This window comes from Podarcis liolepis (assembly GCF_965112155.1).
Source record: "Podarcis liolepis genome assembly, chromosome: 5".
NCBI classification, from domain to species: Eukaryota; Metazoa; Chordata; class Lepidosauria; order Squamata; family Lacertidae; genus Podarcis; species Podarcis liolepis.
This window is the reverse complement of record NC_139556.1, coordinates 36,991,117-37,017,778: the sequence shown is the minus strand read 5'-3', so window position 1 is coordinate 37,017,778 and position 26,662 is coordinate 36,991,117. Positions and strand designations below refer to the sequence as shown.

Sequence of the window (26,662 nt, the reverse complement as noted above, 5' to 3'; positions counted from 1 at the left end):
GTAGTTAAGACAACAAATATATATGTACATACAGAACATGGAATACTTCCTGTTGAAGTACATAGTAGTACAAAGACTACAGTGATATGCAACCAGCAATAAACAAGATAATGGGTGCCTGTTCTGCCATCTGGGGGATGAAAGGGAAGAAGTTAAAACAAGGAAGGAAGGGGAAGGAAATTAAGCAAGTGGGAGTGATGTGGGAAGGAGCTGCAGCCCAAACTCCCATCTGCTTGCCAAATTGACGGGATGTGCAAAGGATATAGGGCTGATTTTTCTACCTTGAGCTGGCTACTCAAGTACTCAAGGAATGTGTCATTGTTTAGAAGAGGTCCAAAATGTGGCTAACCAGTTAGGGAAGTTGCTACCACTATATTTTGACTTGTAGCCTTACACATTATACTACAGTGGTACCTCTGGTTACGAACTTAATTTGTTCTGGAGGTCCGTTCTTAACCTGTAACCGTTCTCAACCTGAGGTACCACTTTAGCTCAGTGGCGTAGCGTGGGGGGTGCAGGGGGGGCGGCCGCACCGGGCGCAACATCTGGGGGTTAGGGTTAGGGGGTGCAAATCCACGGGTTAGGGGGCGCAAATCCACGGGTTAGGGGGCGCAAATCCACGGGTTAGGGGGCGCAAATTACTTGCCTTGCCCCGGGTGCTGACAACCCACGCTACGCCACTGCTTTAGCTAATGGGGCCTCCCACTGCCGCTGCACCGCCAGCACACAATTTCTGTTCCCGTTCTGAGGTAAAGTTCTTAACCTGAGGTACTACTTCCGGGTTAGCAGAGTCTGTAACCCGAGGTGTCTGTAACCTGAGGTACCACTGTACTTGGAAGCTTTCAGGCGGAATGCATGAACTTTCCTTTTGAAAGACAGGTCTTCATCATTTAATGTTAGATTATTTTGATTTCAGATATTGCTGTCTCCCAGCTGGCTATAATTCCTATCTACATAGTAGTTTACTGCATAGTTGAATTAAGCTATGCTGCTTATCTGAGAGGATGCTGCATGTAACAGATGTCTGATGTTTCTCAACACATCTCCTTTATTTACTAAAACCAAATTCATAAACCCAAAGCAGAATAATTACAAAACTCAGACCTCATTTATCATTTTGTGAATGATTAGAACTGTGGTGCCTTTTGAGTAAAATGGAGCATTTAAACATAGGGCTTGCAACAATTTGCTTCTCACACACTTTTGCCTATTTGTTATGCAGTTTTCTACTATAACAACAAGAATTGTTAGAGGTTTGCATTGGCACACTTTTGGAATATCTTTGTTCATTGTTTTACAGATATGCTGCATTTTGATTAGTTATATTCCAATGTGCCATTAATAATTAACTGTTTCATAGCAGCTGTTGTATAAAACCAGGACTTGGAATCAGGACAGCGCGTGGGATTGTGTCCATTGGGAAAGGGAGAATCAGCCCACAGCCACAAACCTGCCATCACAAGTAAGAACCAGCTGAGAAACCACAAGAATAGGAACATTTCTGGAGAATCCTAGAAGATAACACTTACAGCTTCCTAACTCCATCTTACCCATTCAAATTCCCATGTTTGAGAGGGAAAGGATTGCTCACTCTTACACATAGGTACCTCAAAGTAACCAGCCCTCACAAACTTTCTGTGTCCATTCTTAACCAAACACCCAACTTTTATCTTTCGAAACGATAGGTGTCCTTTGCTCAAATCCCGCCCCACCCCCCACAATTCATCTATTTTAAGAGTTGCTAATTCATAATGGTCCATTCAGTGGGTGGAGCCTGAGACAGCTCTGAAATTCTCTGTGAGTTTTTTACTGGGCACTTAAAGGACAAAGTCATCCATCTCTGTAGCGAGCTAGATGCCACGATAGATGCAGTCTCATGAGGTTTCCAATGACATAATAAGCCATGTTTTGTGGGATCAGTTTTACTTTTTGCAGCCTGATGAGGTTTACAGGAGGCTTGCAAGTATGAGCCCAACGATGGGCCCTTTGGACCCCCTGCCAGTCATGGCAGTGTAGCTGCAGGCAGGAACCAATTATCATTTCCCCCAAATTATTTTTATTGATTTTCCAAATTTTACAAGGAGGAACCTGATTATCTAGACCCATTCCAATCTGAACTCATGCCTGGGTTCAGGACTAAATCTGACTTGGTTGCCCTAGTGGATGATGACTTCTATAGAGAGAGGGGCAGGGGGAGTGTGACCCTGTTGCTCTTACTAGATCTCTCAGCAGATTTTGATACCATTGACCATGGTATCCTCCTGGGCTGTCTATGGGAGATGGGTATAAGGGGCACTTTTCTGCAGTGGTTCTGGTTTTATCCCCAGGGATGGTTCCAAAAGATAGCACTGGATGAATGCTTCTTAGCACCCTGGTTCTTGAGCTATTGTTTGGACTTACTATTAGTGGTTAGTGTCTTAATTTGAAGTCAACTCACATTCGTATTTTTCATTTCTCCTTCCTTGACTTAGAATGCCGCATTGAATTGTAGAGTTAGGACCACGAGGATCATCTAATGCCCTGCAATGCAGGAATCTTTTGCCCAACATGGGGCTCCAATTCATGACTTACTTGACCACCTATCTGCTCAATTTCAATAGTTGCTGCTCTTGAAATCTGGACATCTTATCGATGTTTTGCAAACTGCCAATACTTTATTTTCTTCCCCTTCTTCTGTCATTATATAATGGAATATTTTATGCTATAACACTTTCCTATTATATTTCCACCCTCAGTCTCAGAAATTGGTCTGTGATTTATTCTGTACTTTTCTTTTTTCTTACGAAGTCTACAATACTCCTGATACTTTGCTCCAGTTGTTCAGGCTGTCATTTTCAACTCTGTCACCCAACTTCCCCTCTCCCACTTGCCTCATTGTCAGGCCTCTAAAGTGCTTCTAATTTCCATTCTTATTGGAGGAATTTGCTCATCCATAGCTCTTGACAGTATTCTGGGTGTTTTGTTTTGTTTTTTGTTTTGCTCCAGGGCGATTTTGTTACGTTTCTGCAATGCAATGCTTTTCTGCATACATAGAGTGTATGCAGAAACATGTGCCTTGTTTGTGGGTGACCCAGTTTCATTGCCCTTCTGGTTGGCTCAAAGCCACCGTATTTGCTACTAGAGGGAATGGTTATGTGATCTGTGTGCCAATAAGCTAACAATCTAAATTTTGACAGTGTATGGGAAGAAGACTACAGATGGAAAGGTAAAAGAGGAAGGAGTAAAAAGAGAGGAATTTAAATGTAACCGTGTTTTACATACTTAAATTTCATAGCCTTGAGATTGGATTTTTCTTTGGTGTTTGCTGCTATAATTGCCTGTTACACCAAGTTCAGCCCAGGTGAACTATGAAACACTGACAGGTATACACAGGAGTTTCTTAACCTTGGAACTATAAAGTCTCCCCGCTGCTTTTGGGCTTCTTTGTATGAGCTCCTTCTGTTCCCCCATAATGTTGATGTACAAGTTGAATCCTCCTAACAGAAGCTCCATGTTGTGCTCGGCCCTGAAACTCTTCCCTAATCGGCTTGTGGGCGGGGCTTGCCCGGCTCTAGGCAGGTGGTGCCACAGTTATGCCAATGGCCTTTAGCCAATCAGCAGCGTGGCAAGGCTGGTGGTATTTATTTGGCAGCACGACGTAGGGACCTCCTTTTGCTTTGGGCTGCCGAACACCCGCCCACCCACCCATTAATTTGGTCGTGTTTGGCCTAGCTTTGGACTTTGGTTGGTCGCCTGTTTTGGAATGGGAGCCAGGTAGGAATTTTTTCCAATGTGGCAGATGGGCTGTGGCCACTTGGTTTTTGCCTACCTCTTAGCAATCATCACAACTTTGTAAGGTTTGGCGGTTAGGCATTGGTTTAGGGGAATGTGGGGAGGGGAGGTGCAGCCATCACCTGCCCCTCCAATGAATAGGGTATTCCATTAAAGGAATCTGGGGGTCTGGATCTCGTCCGAAGCCTGGAGAGGGGCTAGGTCCATGGCAGGACCCCTGGGAACCCCAGGGGTTAGCACCAGTCTATATACATTGATGGAGCTCCCCCTGCTGGTTGTTTTCCCTTCCAGGCTTCCTGCAGGGTGGGGCAGGTGCCAGGTATAGTTTGATACCAATGCCTAAACCAATACCAGTCACATTTGTGTATTTTAATAAAGTTGTGGCCAAAATTTGCCCATTAACATTTAAACTAAATTCTGTCTCCACTGTGTCTTTATTTCCATGGGGGATGGGTTTTGGGGCTCGAAGCACAAGCGGATTTTCTCTTTATATGAGCAATTCACTTTAAAATTATTAAAATGTTATGTAATATATCTGGTTTCAGAAACATGATCAGACAGAATTTTAGTTTTCCTTTTGCCCCCACGCAATGTTGCTTTCAGTACATTTCAAAGAATTGCATTTGAGAATTTGTCATTCCAGTTGCATCATGCAGCATCAGAACTCAAGTGGTGCATGTCCTTGTGGGTATCTGAGTGGAGAGGTCACCAAATCTGGTTTAAAGTGAGTTCTTGGAGCTTAGATTGGAAGGAAAAATGAATGTTGAGGGGGAGAGGAATAATGAAATTTGATAGGGGTGGTATTGGCACCCAGAAAAACATTAATGCAAGTTGCCCAACTGTGTTGTGGACTATCGTCTGCTTCTTACCAGGATTAGATGTCCTGTTTGGTGTTCTGAAACAATTAAGAAATTCTGTGTGGGCAGCAAGGGTGATAAGTTAGGGAATGCCTTTGAGACAGAAGCCTTTGCTCCTCACTCAAAAAAAAATGCAAGAGGGTCCTCAAATGCAGCAAACCTGGTTTACCATGTTTAGAAGTAATCCAAGTAATACACATTGCCATTTCTCCATGCTTGGATGGCCAGTAGAGGCAAGGACTTATATGTAGCAGCTGTGAGCTAAAAGCTACATTTTAAAGGGTTCTACAAAATAGGATGTTTGGAACAAAAATAAAATACAGTGGTACTTTGGGTTACATACGTTTCAGGTTACAGACTCCGCTAACCCAGAAATAGTGAAAACAAAAAAATTCCTTCCAGTAGCACCTTAAAGACCAACTAAGTTAGTTCTTGGTATGAGCTTTCGTGTGCAAGCACACTTCTTCAGATGCTTGCACACGAAAGCTCATACCAAGAACTAACTTAGTTGGTCTTTAAGGTGCTACTGGAAGGAATTTTTTTGTTTTGACTATGGCAGACCAACACGGCTACCTATCTGTAACCAGAAATAGTGCTTCAGGTTAAGAACTTTGCTTCAGGTTGAGAACAGAAATCGTGCTCTGGCTGCACGGCAGCAGCAGGAGGCCCCATTAGCTAAAGTGGTGCTTCAGGTTAAGAACAGTTTCAGGTTAAGTACGGACCTCCAGAACGAATTAAGTACTTAACCCAAGGTACCACTGTAGGCATTTTCTTGGACTCAGTGTGGCTACAATTAGGTGGTGAATGTGGTTATGATTACTAGGATGTTGTATAAATATGCAAACATAAGGAAAATACTCCTGCTGCATCACACCAAAGGCCTATCTATTCCAGCTTCCTGTTTCCCAAAGGAAACAAGATGCTATGTTATTTTAACAATGTAGGCTTAAAGTGGATTCAGACAATGTGTTTAACAGCCCATTAATATGGAACTGTCTTTCCATTAAGAAATAGACCTTGTATGGCTATTTACTGTTTTATTAAATGCAGGTTATCTTTTAGTAATCATCATGTGAATGGTGTGGTCCTCCAAATCCATTCTCTTGCTGTAATCCTCAACAGGGAGGATAATTCTGAAGCACCTGTTTCTGGATTAGTGAGACTTGCTTCCACATAAATAAGATTAGTAATTTCAGCTAAGACTTGTGGCAAATGTGACGTTACATTACAAATAAGAGGGACGCGTGGCACTGTGGTCTAAACCATGGAGTCTCTTGCTTTAGACCATAAGGTGATCCAAAGGTCAGCAGTTCAAATCCACGTGATGGGGTGAACTCCCATTGCTCTGTCCCAGCTCCTGCCAACCTAACAGTTTGAAAGCACACCAGTGCAAGTAGATAAATACGTACTGCTGCAGTGGGAAGGTAAACAGTGTTTCCGTGCGCTCTGGCTTCTGTCACAGTGTTCCATTGCGCCAGAAGCAGTTTAGTCATGCCGGCCACATAACTCAGAAAGCTGTCTGTGTCCCTTGGCCTGAAAGCAAAAAGAGCGCCACACCCCATAGTCACCTTTGACTGGACTTAACTGTCCAAGAGTCCTTTACCTTTACATTTTACCTACATTACAAATAGAAACATCCCAGTATAAACTATGATGGAAAATGTAAGAGCTAAAAAAAGCATCCTAACTGGATTAAAAATAGATCTGTGAAGTACATTGACTAGGTTACAAAGCTTATCACAATATGTTCTTTATAATTCAGCTATGAAGAGATTTGTAAGCTGATCTTCCATTTGGCAGCATTTTAGCCTTCTACCCCTTTAACATGCACATCATGGCAAGTGTAAAATGATCAATAAGCAACTGTGTCAAACAAGGTTATTCCATGAACCACCACAGGCTCTGAGCTGATTAGCTTCCAAGATCAGATGTAATGTGTTGGCCATAGATGCAAGGTTATGGAAAGGACCTAATAAACAATCAAATGGAGTTTATTTCCCACCAGAACCTTTTGAAATAGGATTACCAGGATTGCTTCACAATATGCTTTTGCAGTTTTTCTATTTATTTTGCTTTTTGTAATCTTTTCCCCCGCATCTGACTTTTAGCATCCCCCTCCCCACCTATGGCCATTAGGAGACAACATAGTTGGGCAGCTGCCATGGCCCAAGTCCCAGACAGCAACAGCTGACAGGAGCCCTGATTGGAGTTCCCAACATTGTGGCTGAATTTTCTTTATCACTGTGTGTATGCTCCTCAGTGCTCATAAGATTATCAGCTAAGGGAGAGCAGCAGCAACAGGGACTGCCACAAGAACCAGAGCCTTCTCCCTCTGGGTCCATCAGGTAGCAGCAGGAAAAAGGATGAAGAGCATGAACTGCCACAAGGCATGCCCAGAGGGAGAGGGATGATGGTGACTTTTGCTGCAGCTGCTTGCCACCTTTATGTCTGGACCCACTGAGTAGTGGACACAAGGAAAATAACAGCTGTAGAGAGAGGGGGAACACTCTCTACCTTAAAGCTAACCCATGTTTTGTGAATGGACCAGTGGATCAAGGGGCACAGAAGACAGCTGGCCATACCTCAGCCACCCACCCAAACAAAGTTCTTTAACTAAAGGAGAGCCTAAGCAATGTACAGTGGTACCTCGGGTTACATACGCTTCAGGTTACAGACTCCGCTAACCCAGAAATAGTACCTCGGGTTAAGAACTTTGCTTCAGGATGAGAACAGAAATTGTGCTCCGGCGGCGCAGTGGCAGCTGGAGGCCCCATTAGCTAAAGTGGTGCTTCAGGTTAAGAACAGTTTCAGGTTAAGAATGGACCTCTGGAACGAATTCAGTACTTAACCTGAGGTACCACTATATGCGGGGCTTCCCTTACACTTTACCTGAAAACTGCAGTTCCTGTCAGCATGTGACACCTCTGCTCAAAGATCGGCACTGGTTAACTTGTTTCAGTCTGTGGAACCAGCACTGCTTGCTTGCAAGTGTCAAATAATATCTGTGCTTGTAAGAAATTTGTATATTGTGTGGCAGCTACACTTTGGAACTTCCTGCCTGTTGACATCAGGCAGGTGCCTTTGCTGAACTCTTGTTTGCACCTGCTTAAAACATTTTTGTTTACACAAGCCTATCCAGACACATAGATTAGATTCTAAACAGTTACAGGTATGACAGAATCACTGCTATATACATATATTAAACTGGGAGAAAAATAATATTTATGAAGATCTATCAGAATTACATTCTTTTTTTAGTCTAGCAATGTGAATAAAATGTTGAAACCTTAGTGAAGCATAATGTCTTAGGGTTGCTTTGCACATGCATTTAACATTTCTAATTGTGTGTGTGTGTGTGTGTGCTGCTGGTCATGTTAGCAGTCAAATGCGGTTATTTTTGGTCTTGTGATTTTTGTTGTTGCTGGTGGTGTACTCTCCGGCACAATTGAAGGTGTGCATTTTAGTGTGCTCCCGAGTAATGAAAACCAGCAGAAAATAAACATGTGTAATTAATAAAAAATGCCATTAACACCAAACATTCACATTTTTATTAGGAATGCTAGTAAATTAAACACACTGACCAGGGTGTAACTAGTTTCAAATGCCCAAGAGTTTCTTCTGGTCACCTGTTTTTGAAACCTAAAGGAGTATACTTCTTCTTTGTTTTTTTTAAGCGCTTTTGAGTGTGATTCAGGAAGACACCTACATCCAGCTGGAATAAATGAGCTAAAAGGGCACGGTTAAATAAGTCCTCTCTAAATTTTACTTAGTTAGCCCATGTGACCTTACACATAGTCTGTTTTGGAATGCTTGAGAAACTATCTGTTCTGTACATGGTAAATGTTAGAACCATATACAGTTTCTGAAGAACAAAGGTGGCAGCACATGCGTGAGGTCTTTTCTTTTTCTGGCACCCAAGTACTTCCCAGATGAAACTTCAGTAAGTGAGTGGAACCTGTTCTCCCATTTGCCCTCTTAGCCTTTCTAAAAATACTGTAATCCCCAAGAAGAAGCTATTTTGGGAGATGCATCTGCATGGGTATACCCTTGGGAGGCTTAGTTTTGGCATGCGCACATGTGTCAGTTTCACATGGCTTACATAGCTCGTACTGTGCACACTTATTACAAGCCTCTCTGTACACAGACTCGAGAGACAACTCCTGGATCTGGGAACCACAAAGCTTTTGAATTTGTAGGCTGAGTTTCTAAACGCAGGAGGAGGGGAAATGTTCTTTTAGAAATGTTAATGGGTGTCTGAAATAATTCCTTTCAGACATCCACACGCCAGTTTCTCAGCTTATTGGATCTGATTTCATAAAACCTGGCTGTGGTTTCTCTCCGGGGACCTCAATGATCTTGCCACTTTCAATAAACATTTATAGAAACTGCCAGCTTGCGGACAAGAGAAACTCATATGAAAGACTTTATCTTCCAGAAATATTGAAAAGCAAAAAATAAATAAAAATCCTCCCCCCCAAAAAAAACCCCACCCCTCCCACCTTCACGAGAAGATTAATAGAAACTGTCAAGATGTAGCCTTCAGTTGATAACTGGAATTGAATTATAGCGCAAAGCATTTGCATTACACAGACATTCTGTTGGCACCTCTGGTTTATTTTGGGGGCCGAAATGCAAATAGGTTTTGAACGTGGACCAATAAGACAATGGGCGAGAAAACAAAGAAACTTTGAGAGACAAGATGGAAATTAAGCTCGTAAACTCCGTTCAGCGCGCATGTCATCCAGGAACAGAGTTATGTAGCACTCATGTTTGCACTTCTAAGAAATTTCCATTTTTTCGCATTAAAAAATCCAGATATGAAGCCGAAGCTGCCTTCTTTGCCAACCTGAAACTATCTGACTTCAACATCATTGACACACTTGGAGTTGGAGGTTTTGGAAGAGTTGAGCTGGTAGGTAACAGTTCTCTTTTTAACATGTTAACTCTGTTTTGTGGGTTTGCTTGTGGGGGGAGAGAGGGGATTGGGAAGGATATTTATCTTTTCCTTGTTCGGTACCCAATGAAGAGAAATATTGGTGAAGATAAGGGTGTAAAGCTGTCAGTCACTAAAAAGCGGTGATAAACTTTGCAGTAGTGAGAAAAAAATAAATCTGAATAAACTCCTGTCACTGCCTTTGTAAGTCTGGGTTTTTCATTCTCCAGGGTACCTTGTATTTAAATAATGTGACAGCTGGGGGAACAGGGGAATCTTCCAGCCAATATATTGAAATAAGGACTCACATGGGCTGTGGTACAGTTTCAGAAATAATGCAATATTTATCATTTCCTCATTGCTATTATGTTTGCTTTGCTCTAGGTTTTTGCAATTAAGATAAAAAACATTTTCCAACTTGTAATAGAATTATGCAATAACCAAAATAGCAATTTTAATGTGCTGTTGTTGCTGCTTTAATTTTATATATTCTGTTTGCATTCTGTTTTATATGGCTTTGTATGGTTAGGTCCCGTGGGAATTTATGCTGAAGGCATGTGATATATATTACACAAAGGTTTATGTTGAAGGCATGAGATATATATTACATAAATAAGTAAACAATATTAATAGAATATTAATATTTTATATATATATTAAATATATATAAAATGAAGATACTGGTGATCAATATGTATTATTTTTGTTCTATACATGTGTATGTATCAAATGTATAAGAAGAGAAATATATTATTAGTTGGGTGACTCATTTGTGAGTAACAGATTTATAGCAACAAGGAGGACTCCCTGATACGTGACACCTGTCAGACTCTTAGGAACTCCTTTAAGTTATGTACAGTGCAGTAAACAGGTTTTCTGCTGCCTTTCCAAAAATAAAGGGATATCCCTTCCATAAAAGCAAGGCAAGCAAGCAGTCATGCCATTAACAACTTTTTATTTGGATTGACTTGCAGTTTGTAAGCACAATTCAGATGTACACACAGTACACCCAGAATTATTTGTATTTAATGTTTAAGCAGGCAATTTCTATGAGCCAAAGAACTTTGCAGCTAAGGCTGCAATACTAAATGCACTTAACCAGGGAAGAAGTAAGCCTCACAGAGTGGGAGTTACTTCCAAGTAAATATGCATATGATTGTGCCACAATTCCTTGAACAACAGCTCATATAATGCATATTGAAACAGACTGGGGTTCCAGGTGAGATTGTGATATGGCATTGGGGGCCTGCCATTTGGGAGGGATGTCCGGCATTTAATTGGGCATGCCCATCTACCGAGACCAAGAATAATCTCAGCCAACCTAACTGCAGGCATGTGAAAAGAAAATGCTAAGCTAAAAGACTTCATATCAAGCAAGTTCAAGAACTTTGGAATGGGTTAGACCACTGTGAAAAGTGGACCAAACCAATTTCTTCTCCATTCCCCACCAAGCACCAAATTACTGTGCAGTGACAGGTGTAGAATGTCATGCACATCTGGTTGGTCACTATGCAAACAGGATTGTGGACAAGATGGGCCACTTACCTGATCCAGTTTGGCTCTTCTTATGTTCTTAGAGCTGTATTTTTTTATTTCTCTGGAAAAAAATTAAGTAAAAAAACAAACACATTGCTTAAATGCTGTTTATAGCACAAACTTGACTTTTGTGGTGGGAATTCTCCCATCACCAAGGTGTAACGTTGCTATCATGTAATCAGTGGTAAGATTGAAAACTGGAAGGTCTGTGATTCAGAGCTAGTACTGGCTGGTGGGCTGTCAAGAATGCACTGGCCGACAGTTTAATGTTCAGATGTGGCTTGTTATAAGTACATGGATAGTGCTCCAGACACCTTTGTGAGTGCCAGTTGCTTCAAGAATGTTCCCTGGACCAATTTAGATGCAGGTACATGTCCATTAAATGAGACAGACATTTAAATAATTGTCAGTTCAAGGAAGATTGGAATGGCATTTAGGAGATTTGGAGTTTTCCTCAGCATAAAAGGCCACATCATAGTAAGCCACATCATAAAACTTAATGCAGTGAAAAGTGTGAGCTATCATATGGAGTAATGGGGTCCCTCCCATATAATTTGGTTGTCTTTATAAGTTAATAGACATTTCCAGAAGACTTGTATTGCTATTCATGGAGTTCCCTGGGTGGTTTTTTGTTTTAAGAAATCTGGCCTTAGTCTCATATTACACTATCTCTCAGTAGGTACTATTTTAGTCCTGTTCTTCACCTCAAATGGCTGGTGGTGGCCATAAGGATCTGGCAGAACGAGACAGGAAGAGACTTGTTCAATTTTCAAGCAAACAATATAAATGGCTTGCAGAGTTGGGTTTTTAGTGAAAGTAATTACAAATCTATCTGCACACATCCACTAAGAACATAATGAAATTTGCAAAGCACTTAGAAGCCTATTTTGGCATTCAGTGGAATATAAATAAATAAATAAATGCCGGTATTAATACTGATAATAATTCAAACAGAATAGCCTTGGTAACATTTCCTTTACAAATCAGGTATTTGAAATATGGGTTAAGTAATCATACAAAGGACTGCAGGGTTTGTAACTCTGGCTCATCAGTATTCATTCCTATCAAAGAACAATAGAAAATAATCTACCCCTTTTGCCCCCTTAGTCTGTTTTTGTAAATAAATAAATAAGTAAAGGAAGTGCATAAAAATAACAGTTCATGATGCCCACAATCTACACCAGGCATAGGCAAACTTGGCCCTCCAGATGTTTCAGGACTACAACTCCCATCATCCCTAGCTAACAGGACCAGTGGTCAGGGATAATGGGAAAATTGTAGTTTCAAAACATCTGGAGGGCCGAGTTTGCCTATGCCTGACCTACACATTTATCAGACTTAGTGACCTCCTAACAGCCACCATCATAAATCTCCACCAAGTCTGCCAAGTAAGTAGAGGCTATTCCAAGAAATGTCCAGCTCATGTTTCTGCCTAAGATGAAATAAAAGGAAGCAATATAAGATAGCCAGACATCCTGTTTTAACAGCTATAGCGCCACATAAATAAACAAAGTCATTCTTGTCTTTTGACTAAGAGATGAGCTGCACATTACCTTCCCTCTGGGAGGCTGTTTCCACACGCTGCCTTTTTTATGCCTGACTGTAAGACCTCATACATTGCGCCATACGGAACATCTCTTATGTAAAGCACATAGGCTGTAATGCAAAAAACTAAAACCTAGCCTTAAGCAGCAACTACTTCAATGAAAGACAGGAAATGAACAAATCTCCTAACTGGATAAGACCCTGCTTATACATTGAAGACAGTTGTCAGCTGCTGTCAGAGGAAAGCCAGGTGCTGGGAACTAGGAGTTGAGTCAAGGATGAGGGACAAATCCAGGAGGCAAAGCTGAAAAACACACCTGAGTCCAGATAGGAAGATTTTATACTTTGTCCTGTCTTGGAAGAACCAATGGCTAGCATGGGTGGGTGGGGAGCAAATCAGAGCATGGGAGGTCCAACAGTTCACTGCCTAAGAAGATTCTCTAGGCTTCAGCCATGGTGGCTCATTACATGGAGTAGCCAAAAAAGGAAACCAGGATACCTGGTTTTAGTCCCAACGGGGCCTGTCAGCTATCAACAATTATGAATGTAACTTAATAGTTTTCTGCATAGTGGCTTCCAAATGTCCAACTCACAGTGAATCCTGTCTTCTCCAGAGAACTTTAGGGCATATTCTAAACTGCACACTTCAGGTATTCTACCTCCTTCTGTCCTTGTTGTAAAAACCAGGAAAAAATGTAAATAAAAATTAGATGCAATGATGTATAACTTCTCTAAAAGCATTGTCAACTTAACATTGCATGAGTAAATATTGAAACCCACATTTCACTAACTGTGTCTGGCATAAGCCTTTAGTTAAACTACATGAAAGACACACTAGCAGTGGGTTTCCATTGAGGCATCTCACTGCCAAGATCCTTCCATATGAGCATCATCATCCTTGTGGACTCTTGAAGCTAAACAGAAAATCCTTATTACTGAAGTTGACTACTGCTTTTTAGTGGCTTGCGTTATATGTTTTTATAGTTTTATTTTTTAAACTTTTATTATATTGTAATTGCTATTTTGTATTGTTGTTTGCAAAACTTGGATTTATAATTGTGGAAAGGTGGGATAAAATTGTTTGAGTATATGGCGGGTATCACTTTTTAAGTTGAGAATATTTAAAGAATGACAAAAAAGAATAATCAGTGAATACAAAACATATCTGAAAGTTTTGGACACTTTGGCAGAAATTATAGTCCGTTCCCCAAGCCCTGTCAGTCAGAACTATTGATTTGGAAATGCTTTCCATTTACCACTGTTCTCGTGGGTTCATTATATAGTGGCTATCTGCTGCAATACCTATCATTTAAGCATAACATATTGCTATCAGAGAGGTTCTGTTATTGACTTGCTGTGTACAGATCTTGTCAGTACATTGGTACAAAGCCCAAGATTCCACTTCAGTATATCATTTCTTCCTATGCTTTAAAGCAGGCATAGGCAAACTCGGCCCACCAGATGTTTTGGGGCTACAACTCCCATCATCCCTGACCACTGGTTCTGTTAACTAGGGATGATGTGAGTTGTAGTCCCAAAACATCTGGAGGACTGAGTTTGCCTATGCCTGCTTTAAAATATCTACTCGTGTGCCTTGTGTAAATTAGCATGTGCTTATTAAGATATACTTTACCCATCAGCTTATTTTGTGTGTGTCAAGAATGTGCACTGACCTCCTATGGCTTTTCAGTCACAACTCATAGTGGTTGCTTTACATGCTTTTGAAAAACCACCTTCTCCTTTCTCTTAAAATCAGTGGAGTATCTTTTTTACAATGTCACTGGTGCTTCAAGTTCAAATAATATCCCTTCCTCACCCCCTTCTCCACACACATACATGCACAAAATTATGATAGAGGAGCTTTTTTCTAACTGCTTGTCTCTGTGGACTGCACTACCCACTCAAGAAGGCCTTGCAATATATAATACCTCTTATCACCCATTATAACAACAACACCTATAGTTAAAAATGTGTGTGTGAGAGATATTCAGTTCCTGGATTCCTTCTTTTTGTCACACCACTATGGCCAAGAAATGAGTCATAGGACAGGACTGTCTAGGGTGGATAGAGGCAGTCTTGCTTTTTCCGTTTTATGGTGCAGGTTTATCCCATGCTCCAATGAGATATCCTTATATTATAATAATAATTTATTATTTATACCCCACCCTTCTGGCTGGGTTTCCCCAACCACTCTGGGCAGCTCCCAATTGAATATTAAAAACACAATACAGCATTAAACATTAAAAACTTCCCTAAACAGTGCTGCTGCCTCCAGATGTCTTCTAAAAGTAGGATAGTTGCTTATTTCCTTAACATCCGATGGGAGGGCATTCCACAGGGCAGGCACCACTATCGAGAAGGCCCTCTGTCTGGTTCCCTGTAACTTTGCTTCTCGCAGTGAGGGAACCGCCAGAAGGCCCTTGGCACTGGACCTCAGCATCTGGCTGAACGATGGGGGTGGAGGCGCTTCTTCAGGTATACAGGACTGAGGCTGTTTAGGGCTTTAAAGGTCAGCACCAACACTTTGAATTGTGCTTGGAAATGTACTGGGAGACAATGCAGGTCTCTCAGGACCGGTGTTATATGGTCCCGGCGGCCACTCCCAGTCACCAGTCTAGCTGCCACATTCTGGATTAATTGCAGTTTCTGGGTCACCTTCAAAAGTAGCCCCACATAGAGCTCATTGCAGTAGTCCAAGCGGGAGATAACCACTCTGGCGAGACAGTCTGCAAGCAGTATGCTCTTGTGCCTGTCCTCCAATGAATTAATACTTGGCAAGTGGTGCCTAGGCATCACTTTATCTTTACAAATGAAGACCTCTACACGTGGCCTGTCAGAAGTATACATACACTTTGTGGATCCATTAATTTAAAGGAGGGCTTGAAGAAGCGGGGGCCCGCTTAACTCTTCCAACACAGCACACACCAGGGCAGGTGGTTTACATTGGTTAGGATGCTGTATCCTATAAAAACTGTGCCATACTGCAGAGCAATAATCACTCTTGACCACTCTAAATGTTCTCAGAGTGAATAGAGTCATTCAGAGAAAGAAATGCATGTAACCATACAATGGAGCATAAGCTCATGAAATTGAATGTAAGTTAATACACCAGAGGGCCAAGATCATTAACTTCTATCCTGTGGAGATAAATAATTGTGAATTAGGTGATTGCAATTTCTTCATCTAATCAATATTCAAAAGTTACATTGATGAAATGAATAGCAGAGTTCTAAAAGATTGTGAGCATTCAGAGTATCCTTTGTATATATGTCTCTTTCTTCCCTCTCTAAGATAATTACAGTGTTTTGTGCTTCCTGGTCTGCTTATTTATCTATTTATTTATTTGGGCTACATTTTGAAAAAAGTTAAGCACTTTTCTGTCCCATTAATTCTCCCCTTGAGACAATTTCTAACTTAAATTGCGTAACCTTCATTGGATTGTGGCCTTCATTTATCTTTTTAAGTTTTTTACTAACTTAATCAATGGATGAGATCCAGTTATACAATAGAGTTTAAAGAGCAAACCCAAGCAAGTATTTGAAGCAGAAAAAATAAGGAAAGACATGCAAGTCTTAATTATTCACAAGTGTGCTCAGGAATTCCTTACTCCAAAGTCTGTAAAACACCATGAAGCTTTTCAACGGGGTGGGTTTTTTTGTTACTTTGCTTCCGTCATTTGTTAACTCTCCAGCAAAATAAACATTTATTTAACAGTTGATATAAAAAAGAAAAAGATCAAAATATATCTATCATTGTTTGAAATGATACAAGAAAAATGTCAAACCTTGTATGCAATTAGTGTAGCAACCTAGGAGCAACTGCTACAAGGAAACATTTTATATGAAGCTGAGTGAACCATACACATGTCAAGAAAATGAAATGGGAACTTCAAGAACAGTGTGGGAGAATATTCTGCCTAATTTTAGCACCTCCTGACCCAAGTGATCTTATGTACAGTGTTCAGCAAATTTAATCAGGTACAAAATTAGTTGAAAAATAAAATTAGAGCCTGACTATAAGTCTAAAGCTCCAAGTTATTCAATGTAAGATGAATGTGATAAATAATCATGTACTTTGGATAAGAATTAGGAAAACAAAATAATAGCATGATGCTGTGTGCAAAACAATCAAATTTAGTGATAATTCAATGGGTGTAATCAGAAGTCAACTTTATTTTCTCTTAATTCTCTTTCTTTTCTTTTTTCTTTCTGTTCTGTAAATTAGTAATAGATAACAGTAATGATTGATGATATATAGATTGTATAGTTGTGTGTTATTGTATTCTGAAGTATATTATGATGGGATGTGGGGTGTTGTTTAATTTAATGTTGTTTGTCAAAGTTTTTTAAAACAACTTACTCCTTGTTTCTAAGATACCTCAATGAATATGTACTGTACTTATAGGAACTTTAAGAACTGAGCATTGTTCATGTAGAAGAGTGATCAGAAATGAAAGGACAGACTTTACAAATTGGCAGTACTTCATCTACTCCTGAATCAGTTTTAGAACATGATGTGATGTCTGCATGGAATAGGCCTGACTGGTCCGTATCATAGTTGTTGGATTTTTCATATAATTCACAGAGCCCCGTCATATGCAGGATTTTTAATGTGGAGATATTGGTTGAATACATGTGGTTTGAGATTTTCCTCAGCTGAGTACGTGCTCATGCAATTGCTTCTGCGCATGTCTTGATCCCAATCTACTCTTCCACTCTGTAAGTTGACAAGTGGGTTAGATGCAGAAGGTTTAAAACAAATAGCATAGTATATCTTTACCTCATGGGGGTAGGGATTATTATTATTATTATTATTATTATTATTATTATTATTATTTCTGTCATTCACCCTTAGGTCCCAGGGCAGATTACAACATTAGAACACAATATTTAAAACAGTTGCAGAACAACTTCCAGTCATGGAAATAAGATTGGTCTTAAAAATATGCATCTCAAAAGCCAGGGTAAAGAGACATGTCCTCAGCATTTGCTGGAAGCCAGAGGTTCATCTGGCTGAAGTTGCCAGATGAACCTCTGTGGGGACTTGCACAACTTAGGAGCTGTATACTTATACAGTTACAGTATTGAGTCCATGTCCAAGGCTGTATCTAGGACTTAGCAAGGCCTCCATTATGCTCCAGCACATATTCTCCATGAGAACAAAAAAGAGGATCAAACTTACCCATGGCAGAGAGGTTAAACTGAAACCAGTTCTCCAAATGAAATCTGAATCTCCCAGAAGTGAGACTCCTAACTTCAACAGAAAGAAACACAGATAGTTTTAATCATGATTCCCCCCTCCCCCCAAGGATATTCACTAGTCTGTTTAGTCAGTGTTGTACAACACTATTATTTATATATATTTTTTAATTCTATAGCCCTCCTTTCAGTCAAAATTTTCTCACAGTTGCAGTAGCACACAGACACTCCTGCTCATGCATATGCCTTAAATCCAGTAGCTTTTAGTTCCCTGGGCAATGACAGAACCACGGCAGGCTTTCCCTCTTACTCTGCAGTCCCGGTGTTCTTTCTGGTAGGGAAGGAGGGGAGAAGCAAATCCTCTGCAACTTCTCCTTTTCTGGCCAATGGATAGGGCTAAGCTGGTCTTTCCTTTGCCATGTTTTTCTTCCTAGAATGCAAAGGGATGCAGCCTCCCTAATGCCTTAGGTTTCCTGTCCACAATGTGATTCCCTCCTGCTCTGCATTCCCAGACAATTCACTCTCCCTTGCTTCTTCCTTCCAAACCACAGTTAAGCTTGTCAAATCTATTTTAAACAGTGGTTTCTGAATCTATAAGATGTATAACTTGTGAGACAGAGAAAAAAATAAAGGTACTCAAAGCATGGTGACCTCGTTCACTTTGTCTGGCAACAAAGTTGATTAGTAGGTCAGCTGAGCATCTGAAGAAAGAAAAGAAAATGGACAAAGCTGTCCAATTATTTAAATTATTTAAGATATTTGGGGGAGAGGAGAGCTAATTTCCTGTTGTCATGGAGATGGGCCAGAAATTTATATAACCTCTTAGAATTGAAGTTTGTAAGGTTAGGCAGGCCAAATCTTTCCCATATACCTGATGGCGAAATATTCAAAATTAGCTTCAATACAGATTCCTAAAAATGGGTGTAAATCAGTCTGGAGTCTGATCAACATCTTTCTTGCACTTTGTATTTGCAGCAAGCAGCACGTACAGGGTGTTAAGAATGCATAATGTTGTTCTGCACATCCCAATCATGGATACATGAGTAGTTTCAGAGGTCCAGCCGTACCTTGAGTTTGGTTTCCTTGGGATGAGGATTACTTGAGTCTGATGATTTTATTCACACGGGTTTGTATTCATATAGGCTAAGCATAAAGTGGGAGGTTCAGAGCATCAACATTCTGTCAGATCCTACTCCCCCATAATGTTTCTTTCATTGGTATCTGCCTAGCTTGGGAGACCAGGACTTCACCTAAGCTAAGTTCAGAAGCACTGAACTGCTTAACTGTAACTTGTAGTGAAGGAGTTTGCTCCAGGAAGGAAAAAACCTGTAGCAGGAATGAATAACCCATGGCACCCAGGATGCTGTTGAACTCAAGCTCCATCAGATCAGCCCTAGCAAGTGGAGCCATCAGTCAGGAATAATGGGAGCTGTATTCCACAACATCTGGAGATGTTGCAGCTTCTTTGCTCTCCAGGGCAGTCTTTCACTACATAGTTAAGCAGTTCAAATACTTTGAAAAGGTTGGGTTCCCCATCCCTGGGCTACAAGGAGGAAGTGCACATTCATGAAGCTGGCTCCCAATTTTTCACTGTAATTAGCAGGGAACCAATGTTACATCTTGAAAATCAGTGTGGTGTAGTGGTTAAGAGCGGTAGTCTCGCAATCTGGGGAACCGGGTCCACGTCTCCGCTCCTCCACATGCAGCTGCTGGGTGACCTTGGGCCAGTCACACTTCTCTGAAGTCTCTCAGCCCCACTCACCTCACAGAGTGTTTGTTGTGGGGGAGGAACGGAAAGGAGAATGTTAGCCACTTTGAGACTCCTTAAAGTGAGTGAAAGGCGGGATATCAAATCCAAACTCTTATTCTTCATTGGCCTGCTCTCCATATGCATTAGGACCAGTTACAATGTCCACTAAAATGTGGTTGGCTGTTTTTGTTTTCCCTGGCCAGCTTGCATGGCCAGCAGGGTCAAGAAAATGGGCAATGAGACAATCCACATAACTTTTGCACAGATGCCATAACACACAAAATTCAGCTGATCTTGTCACCATGAACATAGCACCCTGAGCAGGAATACACTGTACTGACCACTTGCACTGGCTAAATAAGGTTCTGTGGTTTAGTTAATTATCCATGCAGCATTTTAGGCATGATGGTGTTTGATGAAGCAAGGCATTTCAGAAAATAAAAAGGACACTGCTTTTCTCATGTTTCAGCTTGTGCTGGCTAATTTATTTTTAACCAAGGATTCATTTTGCTCATGTCATTAGTCTGCAGACCATTTCCCCCTCCCTCCAAAGAGAGAGACAGAGACCCTCAATTCTATTTGTGTGCCTCATGTACAGTTATGCTGCAAATATCAGTGTGGGATTCAAGCACCAAGGTTACTTTTAGTGTTTCATTATGCATGAGAGAGCATTCATTTACGAGAATCCATAAAGAGGACGTGCACAGACCCATGCTATGAGCAGTCCAGGTCATATCAAGTATTGTTGTCTCTTTGCATTTTGTTATTCAGTTAATGCCCTGCAGAAATAGACCTTATGTCCAAACAAAAAGATATTTAGCAGAAACTGTAAAATGTCTCCTAAACAGGGTGCAGAATATGCAAATAGAAAGATGCACAAAGGCATGAATTGAGGCCAATTATGGATGTTTAGCATTATGAGTTGTAAAATAAATGAGACAGCATTATAGCATACTAAAGCGTCACATATGCTTTTTCACAGCCTTTACTTAATATACATAGGAAGCTCTTCAACTATTCATGCACTTGTGAGTATGGGAATAGGTTTTGCAATACTGAGTTCCACAGTAATGTGGTTACAGTTTATCCTGCACAGTAGAAATACTCCACAAATATTGTTTTCATCAAAACAAGGAAAACATTGTGAAACATTATGAAAAACCTAAAATATCATATAAGAGCAAATAAGTAATAGCAGCAGCCAGCAATTTAAGAACTTAGCTCCGAAAGGATTGGGGTAATAATAATAATAATAATAACAATAATAGCTTATACCTGCCTTGTTCCCAAAAGGAGATGTGAATCCCAAAACTTATAAATTCTGCTGGGGGTGGGGAAAGCCTTCGAAATAAACTGCAAAATAAGCACATTCTGTAAAGCCTTAAAAGATTATCCAGCTGCAGGATTTGGGCTCGCTATCACAGAATTTGGAATGTTACAATGAAGAATTTAAGAGTTTTTAAATGTATATTTGAAGAAAAAGACACCTTTGCTTGTGAACTTTCCATTCCCCCCCCCCTGCAGACAAAATGTTCATAAAATCATTGCTTTATTGAGTCTACACAAGAAGTTCCACCTATAATGACCCTAGACACAGACAGCGTGTGGATGTTTGTCAGAGACATCAATCACTTTTACTCTTTGCCCCTAGAAAAAGCGACAGAGGTTCTTGACTTATGTATGACACAGTTTATTTAAGATTGATGAATTCTAATGATATCAGGAAATTTAAGATAGATAGCACTCCTTCAGATTACTTAGATTTTCTGCATATTGCTTGCCAGGGATCCACTTTCTGCAAAGGTTCCTGCCTGTTTGAAGAAAAAACCTGCTTTGTTTCAGAAAAGCCAGTTGAACGGGGTTCATTTCTTACTTGTTGCAAAAGCCTGGTGTGCTTAAACTATTACCACGGCTGTTGGAGCAACTGTGTTGTTGCCTTTTGTAAAAGGAAAATGGATCCTATGGAATAAGAGGCAATATATTTTTCTGAAATTCTTCCATCTGGATCCAGCTAGAAGTCGGGTTCCTAGAGGAGACTCATGTGTGTAAATGAATGCTGAAAACAGAATTCCCCACTCCAATCTAGCAACCAAGATGCTACATACAGAGGCCAATAAACAAAGAGCTGGAATCCCAGGAAATCTGGAAGAAGAATAGACCACTGGATGCAGCTCTGCCCCAGCTTCTCTTTCTTGCCAAACAGTGGGATCCAAGCTTCTTTCACAGACCAGGCTATGTGTGCACACCCTTGGCTGTTGCACAAACATTAGGATGGATCATGGCTTTTGAGTTTCAATATTATTTCATTTTTGGTGTTTGAGTTTTTCCATTTTTGGCTAGCAGTTTCAATCCATCATGAAACTTAGCATGGGGAAAGGGTCATAGCTCAGTGGCAGAGCACATGTTTGCATGCAGAGGTTTACAGACAGGGATGGGATTGTCCCCTGCCTGATACACTAGAGAGCCACTGCCAGTCAGTCTGGAGATACGGAGCTAGATGGTCCAGAGGTCTTATTCAATATAAGGCAGCTTACTGTGCTCTACCAATACTCCTAGGCTGACATTCCTACCCTATTGCAAGGAAGAACCGTTCTGCTTTTCACAAGGTTACACTCATTCATGCAGCGCTTACATTTATGACTGCAATTGATGTAATAATGTGTAATTTTGTTGGTCAGCTGGAAAGGAAATGTTTTCCTTCAACTTCCCACTGTTGGAAGTTTTGCATTTATCCTCTATTTTGTGTGTTATGTCTACAAAGCTTTAATAATTAGTACTGCATTTACTGCACAATCCATTTAGCATTGCCAAATTGCCCAGGCTCCTCTCAAAATTATGCATTCAATAAAAAGAAAACAGCTGCCAACATGAATAATTTCAAACAAAAGCAAGTACGCCATCCAGGCTAGTAATGCAGGCATTACAAATAGGATTTGTTTTCTTTTGTCATTTATTTTTATAGCTGAATAGTTCTGCGACAACCAACCAATACATAAACAGAAAATCACTGACAAACCCTATAAAAACATTATTTTTTTAAAAAAAATAAGCATCACCCACCTAATGTGAATTGTGTTTGTTTTTATCAGGCTGTGTGTATTTTGGTACCCCATATAAGCATCCCTCACAGTCCATCTGTACTTTGCTTACTCTGGATTATAATGAATATTTGTAGTTCTCTGAATGGTTTTCAGAGCAATAATTTGGCAGTTGTGTTATGGTGAAGAATCAAGTCAATTGGGGAATGACCCAGTAGCCTCTTTCCTCAAGCAGAAAGGAGGGCATGGAAGGGCTCTGTCTAGGAATGTGTCCTAATTCTGCTATCCCTCACTCTGCCAGCTTTGAACTGCTGTTGAATGTTCAGCTGTGATGTTCGGCACACTGATACACAAGCAGACATTCATGGTAAAAGCCTTCTCATGCCATAGGACAAACACAGGTGGAACTTTTTAAGAACAATGGGATTGGTTTGTAAGCACCTTCATTACATTCAATCCATACATACTTTTTCTGTCCCAAGACAACTTCTGAAACTACCACTTCAATCCAGCAGCTCCATAGTACATATGGCTCTCTGCATGAGCTGTCCAGCTCATTTTAATGTTGAGGAAGGCCCCAGGAACCCCACAGGTATTTCATTCCTAGCTTATGTGCTTTTCAAATGTTAAAAAAGGTTCACTTAGAAGCCTTTTAAAAACACTTTGGTTTAACTCTCCCATTGAGATAAATTGGAAACTTCTTAAAAGTTATTATCTCAATTTTAGCATTCTTTTCTATTACACCTGAATTATAGATGACCTGCCATTTTTCTTTTCTTTTTAGGATTATTAGTTTAGCTGTGAAGAAATTGGTTGTAGGATACTTCTGATGGCCTTAATTGGTCTATTGTAGAATAAAGCCCTCCCTCCTTCTCTCTCTCTCTCTCTCTCTCTCTCTCTCTCTCTCTCTCTCACACACACACACACACACACACACACACCTCAACCATACATGTGAGCCATTTTCACATGTATCTCATCCTAGCTCTTAAAACCAAACTGCTGAATTGCTCAAGTTTACTCCTATTGGAGAAAATGTCAATTGAATTCAAAAGAAGAATCCAGGCAGAAAGCCTTTTTAAGCGATCAAATTGTCTCTCTTTTAGTGACTGCAAAGAAATTGAGAATGAAAGAGTGTTTTCCTCATCCACTGCAGACTGGTGATATCAAGTCATCCCAGAGCACAGGGTTGTTAAACAAATCAGCTTTTGGCCTGGAGCTGCATGCAAATAGATACTACTTGAGCAGTGAAGTTGCTATGGAAGTGTATGCACTGAATTGTGTTCAGGTGAACAGTTTCCTTTCCAGGATTAAGTTTTAAGAAAATGTGTTCCTCCAGTTAGTAGAAAGAGGTTGTGCAGAAAGGTGATTGGATGGTAACTGCCTCATCACAAATCTACCTTTCACTGCCGCCATTGCCCACTTAATCCATGGAGCAAATTTCAACTTTTTCATTCTTCTTCTTCAAAAACTAACATGATGAACAAACATCTAAAATGAGTACTGGTGTTTTGGGGTTTTTTTTTTGTTTTTAAAAGGGGACAGCCACCAGAAGTATGTGAGAAAACAAATGTTAGAGAACTGAATAAGCAAATTTCTCGAAAGCATGTCTGTTTAATGGATTGCAAATGTAGTTTTGCCCCAATGGAGGGGGAAATGTAGTAATTGGGGCCTGTTTAAAGTTGTGTTTGTATGCAATACAATTAGTGGGCTGACCATTTGTGACCTGGGCAAGGTGATCAAGAGAGAGATGGCTAGACAGCTTTAGGCATTCTTTTGGAGACAGACAAGGAGAGTGTGACTCTGTTGATTCTCCCAGATCTCTCAGTGGTGTTCAGTTCAATTGACCTGTATGTTACTAGATGGGCTCCTCAGGGTGGAGGCATGGTGATATGGTGGCTCTATTCCTAACTGCAGGGTTACTTCCAGAAGGTGGCATTGGGTGACTTTTGCTCTGGTCAATGGCAATTAAGCTGTGGAATACCACAAGCCAGTGGAAGTGGTAATCAGGGGATTCAGAGTGTGGTGCCATCAGTATCTACTTCTAGCCATCTGAATCAAGTGAGCAGGATAAGGGCTAATAAGCTGGATCCTGACAAGATACAGGTGTGGGTTTGTGGTTCTCAGCTCCAGGTATTAGGCAGATGACATACTCTAGAAGGGGTTACACTTGGAGGTATTTCTAGGCCCAGCTGTGGACTGGGTGACCTCAGTTGCTTGAAGTGTGTCTGGCCCACTTTGGCTGGTCAGCCAGCTGCAGCCATTCCTGCACAGAAAATCCACATGAGCCCATCCTCTGGTAGCCTCTTGATCTGATTACTGTGTGATGACCTTGAAGATGACATGAGAACTGCAGCTGGTGTGGATAATAGGGATTATAGGGTTTGTTTTTTTTGTTTGGTAAACATGTTTTTAATATCAGTTTGAAGTGCACATATATCAGAGAAGCTCGTCTGTTTTGTTGGAACTGATGAATTTCCGAATTGAAATCAATGCTAGCATGTGGTTCATTGCAAAAGGCTCTGTAACTGAAGAATACATGATGCGAGGAGACAGGATGCAGAGTTGGTGAGCATGCTGGAAAGGGAAGTTTGCAAGTCCTTCCAACAGTTTGAGACCAACTATTCCTATGTAGATATATATGGCCACCTGTTTTGTGTTTGCACTTTTAGAAACTTTATAGGGTCCAGATGTTCAAATATATGAACGGTATTAACTTTTATCTTCACTTGTAGTTCAAAGTTCAGCATTTTAGCTACTTGAGTCATTGTGTGCCCTGATTCCAATCTGCCATTTTCTTCCCCCCCCCCCACCCTTAAGGTCCAGTTGAAAAGCGATGAATCAAAAACGTTTGCAATGAAGATACTAAAGAAACGCCACATAGTGGACACAAGACAGCAGGAGCACATCCGCTCAGAGAAGCAGATCATGCAAGGGGCTCACTCAGATTTTATTGTGAGGTACTATTGTGGTTTCCCTTGATAAATCCTTACTGGTTGAAGTTTGTATCTCAGCGTTAGAGCATTTGTTTTGCATGCAGAAGGCCCCACCCCACTGTCTCCAAGTAGGGCTTCGAGAGACCTGTCTGAAATCCTGCAGAGCTGATGCCAGGCAATGTTGGCGATACTGAGCTTGAAGGATCACTGATCTGACCTACCATAAGGGTGTGTTCCTATGTGTTCAGCTGGAACGTGCTTTTCAACCCCACTTGCAATGTTTGATTAAACATAGATTATTCCTTATGTGTTCTAAACATTACAGCTGACATTCAAACGGCCTGAGGCATCAAATGCATTGCAGGAATTGTGACACACAGCTTTGATTTATACCAATACCTTGATAATCCAATCTCAAACCCTTTCAAGGAGACCTCAAAAGCATGGGAGAACATTCAAACAGGGGACGGGAACACTCCTTCCATCCCTTCTTCGCTGGCAGTTTTGACAAGCTTGGCAAGAGAGGGAGGAAGGGGTGGAGCAAGCTGTGCTTGTGCATAGTGTGTGAATTATCTTTTATTCTGTCTTTATGTACGATTTATGTGAGAGTTGCAGTGTAGTCTGTATTTGAAGGTAAAACCTAGCGCAATATAAAACTTCCAAAATAACAGAAGAGATCAAAATACAGGAAAATATATATATATATGCATTTTATTAGTAAAGATACAAGGCATTTTTCTTCCAAGTGGACTCAACAGAAGATTGGGGGGGGGAGACAAACCCCATTGGTGTCTCCGTCACTTTTAATGAGTTGGGATGTTAACTTCTGCAGCCAGGTGCCTCTCTGCCTGTATAGGCTGCCCTATACAATGTTGCTGGTTGCATCTATTGACTAAGTGCAATCATATGCATGTTGACTTAGAAGCGAGCCCCACTGAGTTCAGTGAGTCACATCCAAGCAAATGGGCATAGCATTATAGTTTCAGAGAATCAAAAATATCATCCCTAAACTCTCTGGAGATCAGTACGTCCTTCCTGCCCCCTAGATTATAATAATACATAGATTATATTGATTAAAATCCTAGTAGTAGTATTATT

At 40.7% G+C, this 26,662-nt stretch overlaps 1 protein-coding gene across 3 annotated transcripts in view; it reads left to right on the top strand.

Moving 5' to 3' along the window:
- The window catches only part of PRKG1 (protein kinase cGMP-dependent 1), a 634,135-nt gene that overhangs the window by 586,271 nt on the left and 21,202 nt on the right, over nucleotides 1-26,662 (top strand). For all 3 annotated transcript variants that reach the window (XM_083503064.1, XM_083503065.1, XM_083503066.1), the window contains 2 exons: nucleotides 9,444-9,540; nucleotides 25,449-25,588. In XM_083503064.1, coding sequence (XP_083359190.1) covers nucleotides 9,444-9,540; nucleotides 25,449-25,588 — 237 coding nt within the window. The remainder of the gene's footprint in view (nucleotides 1-9,443; nucleotides 9,541-25,448; nucleotides 25,589-26,662) is intronic.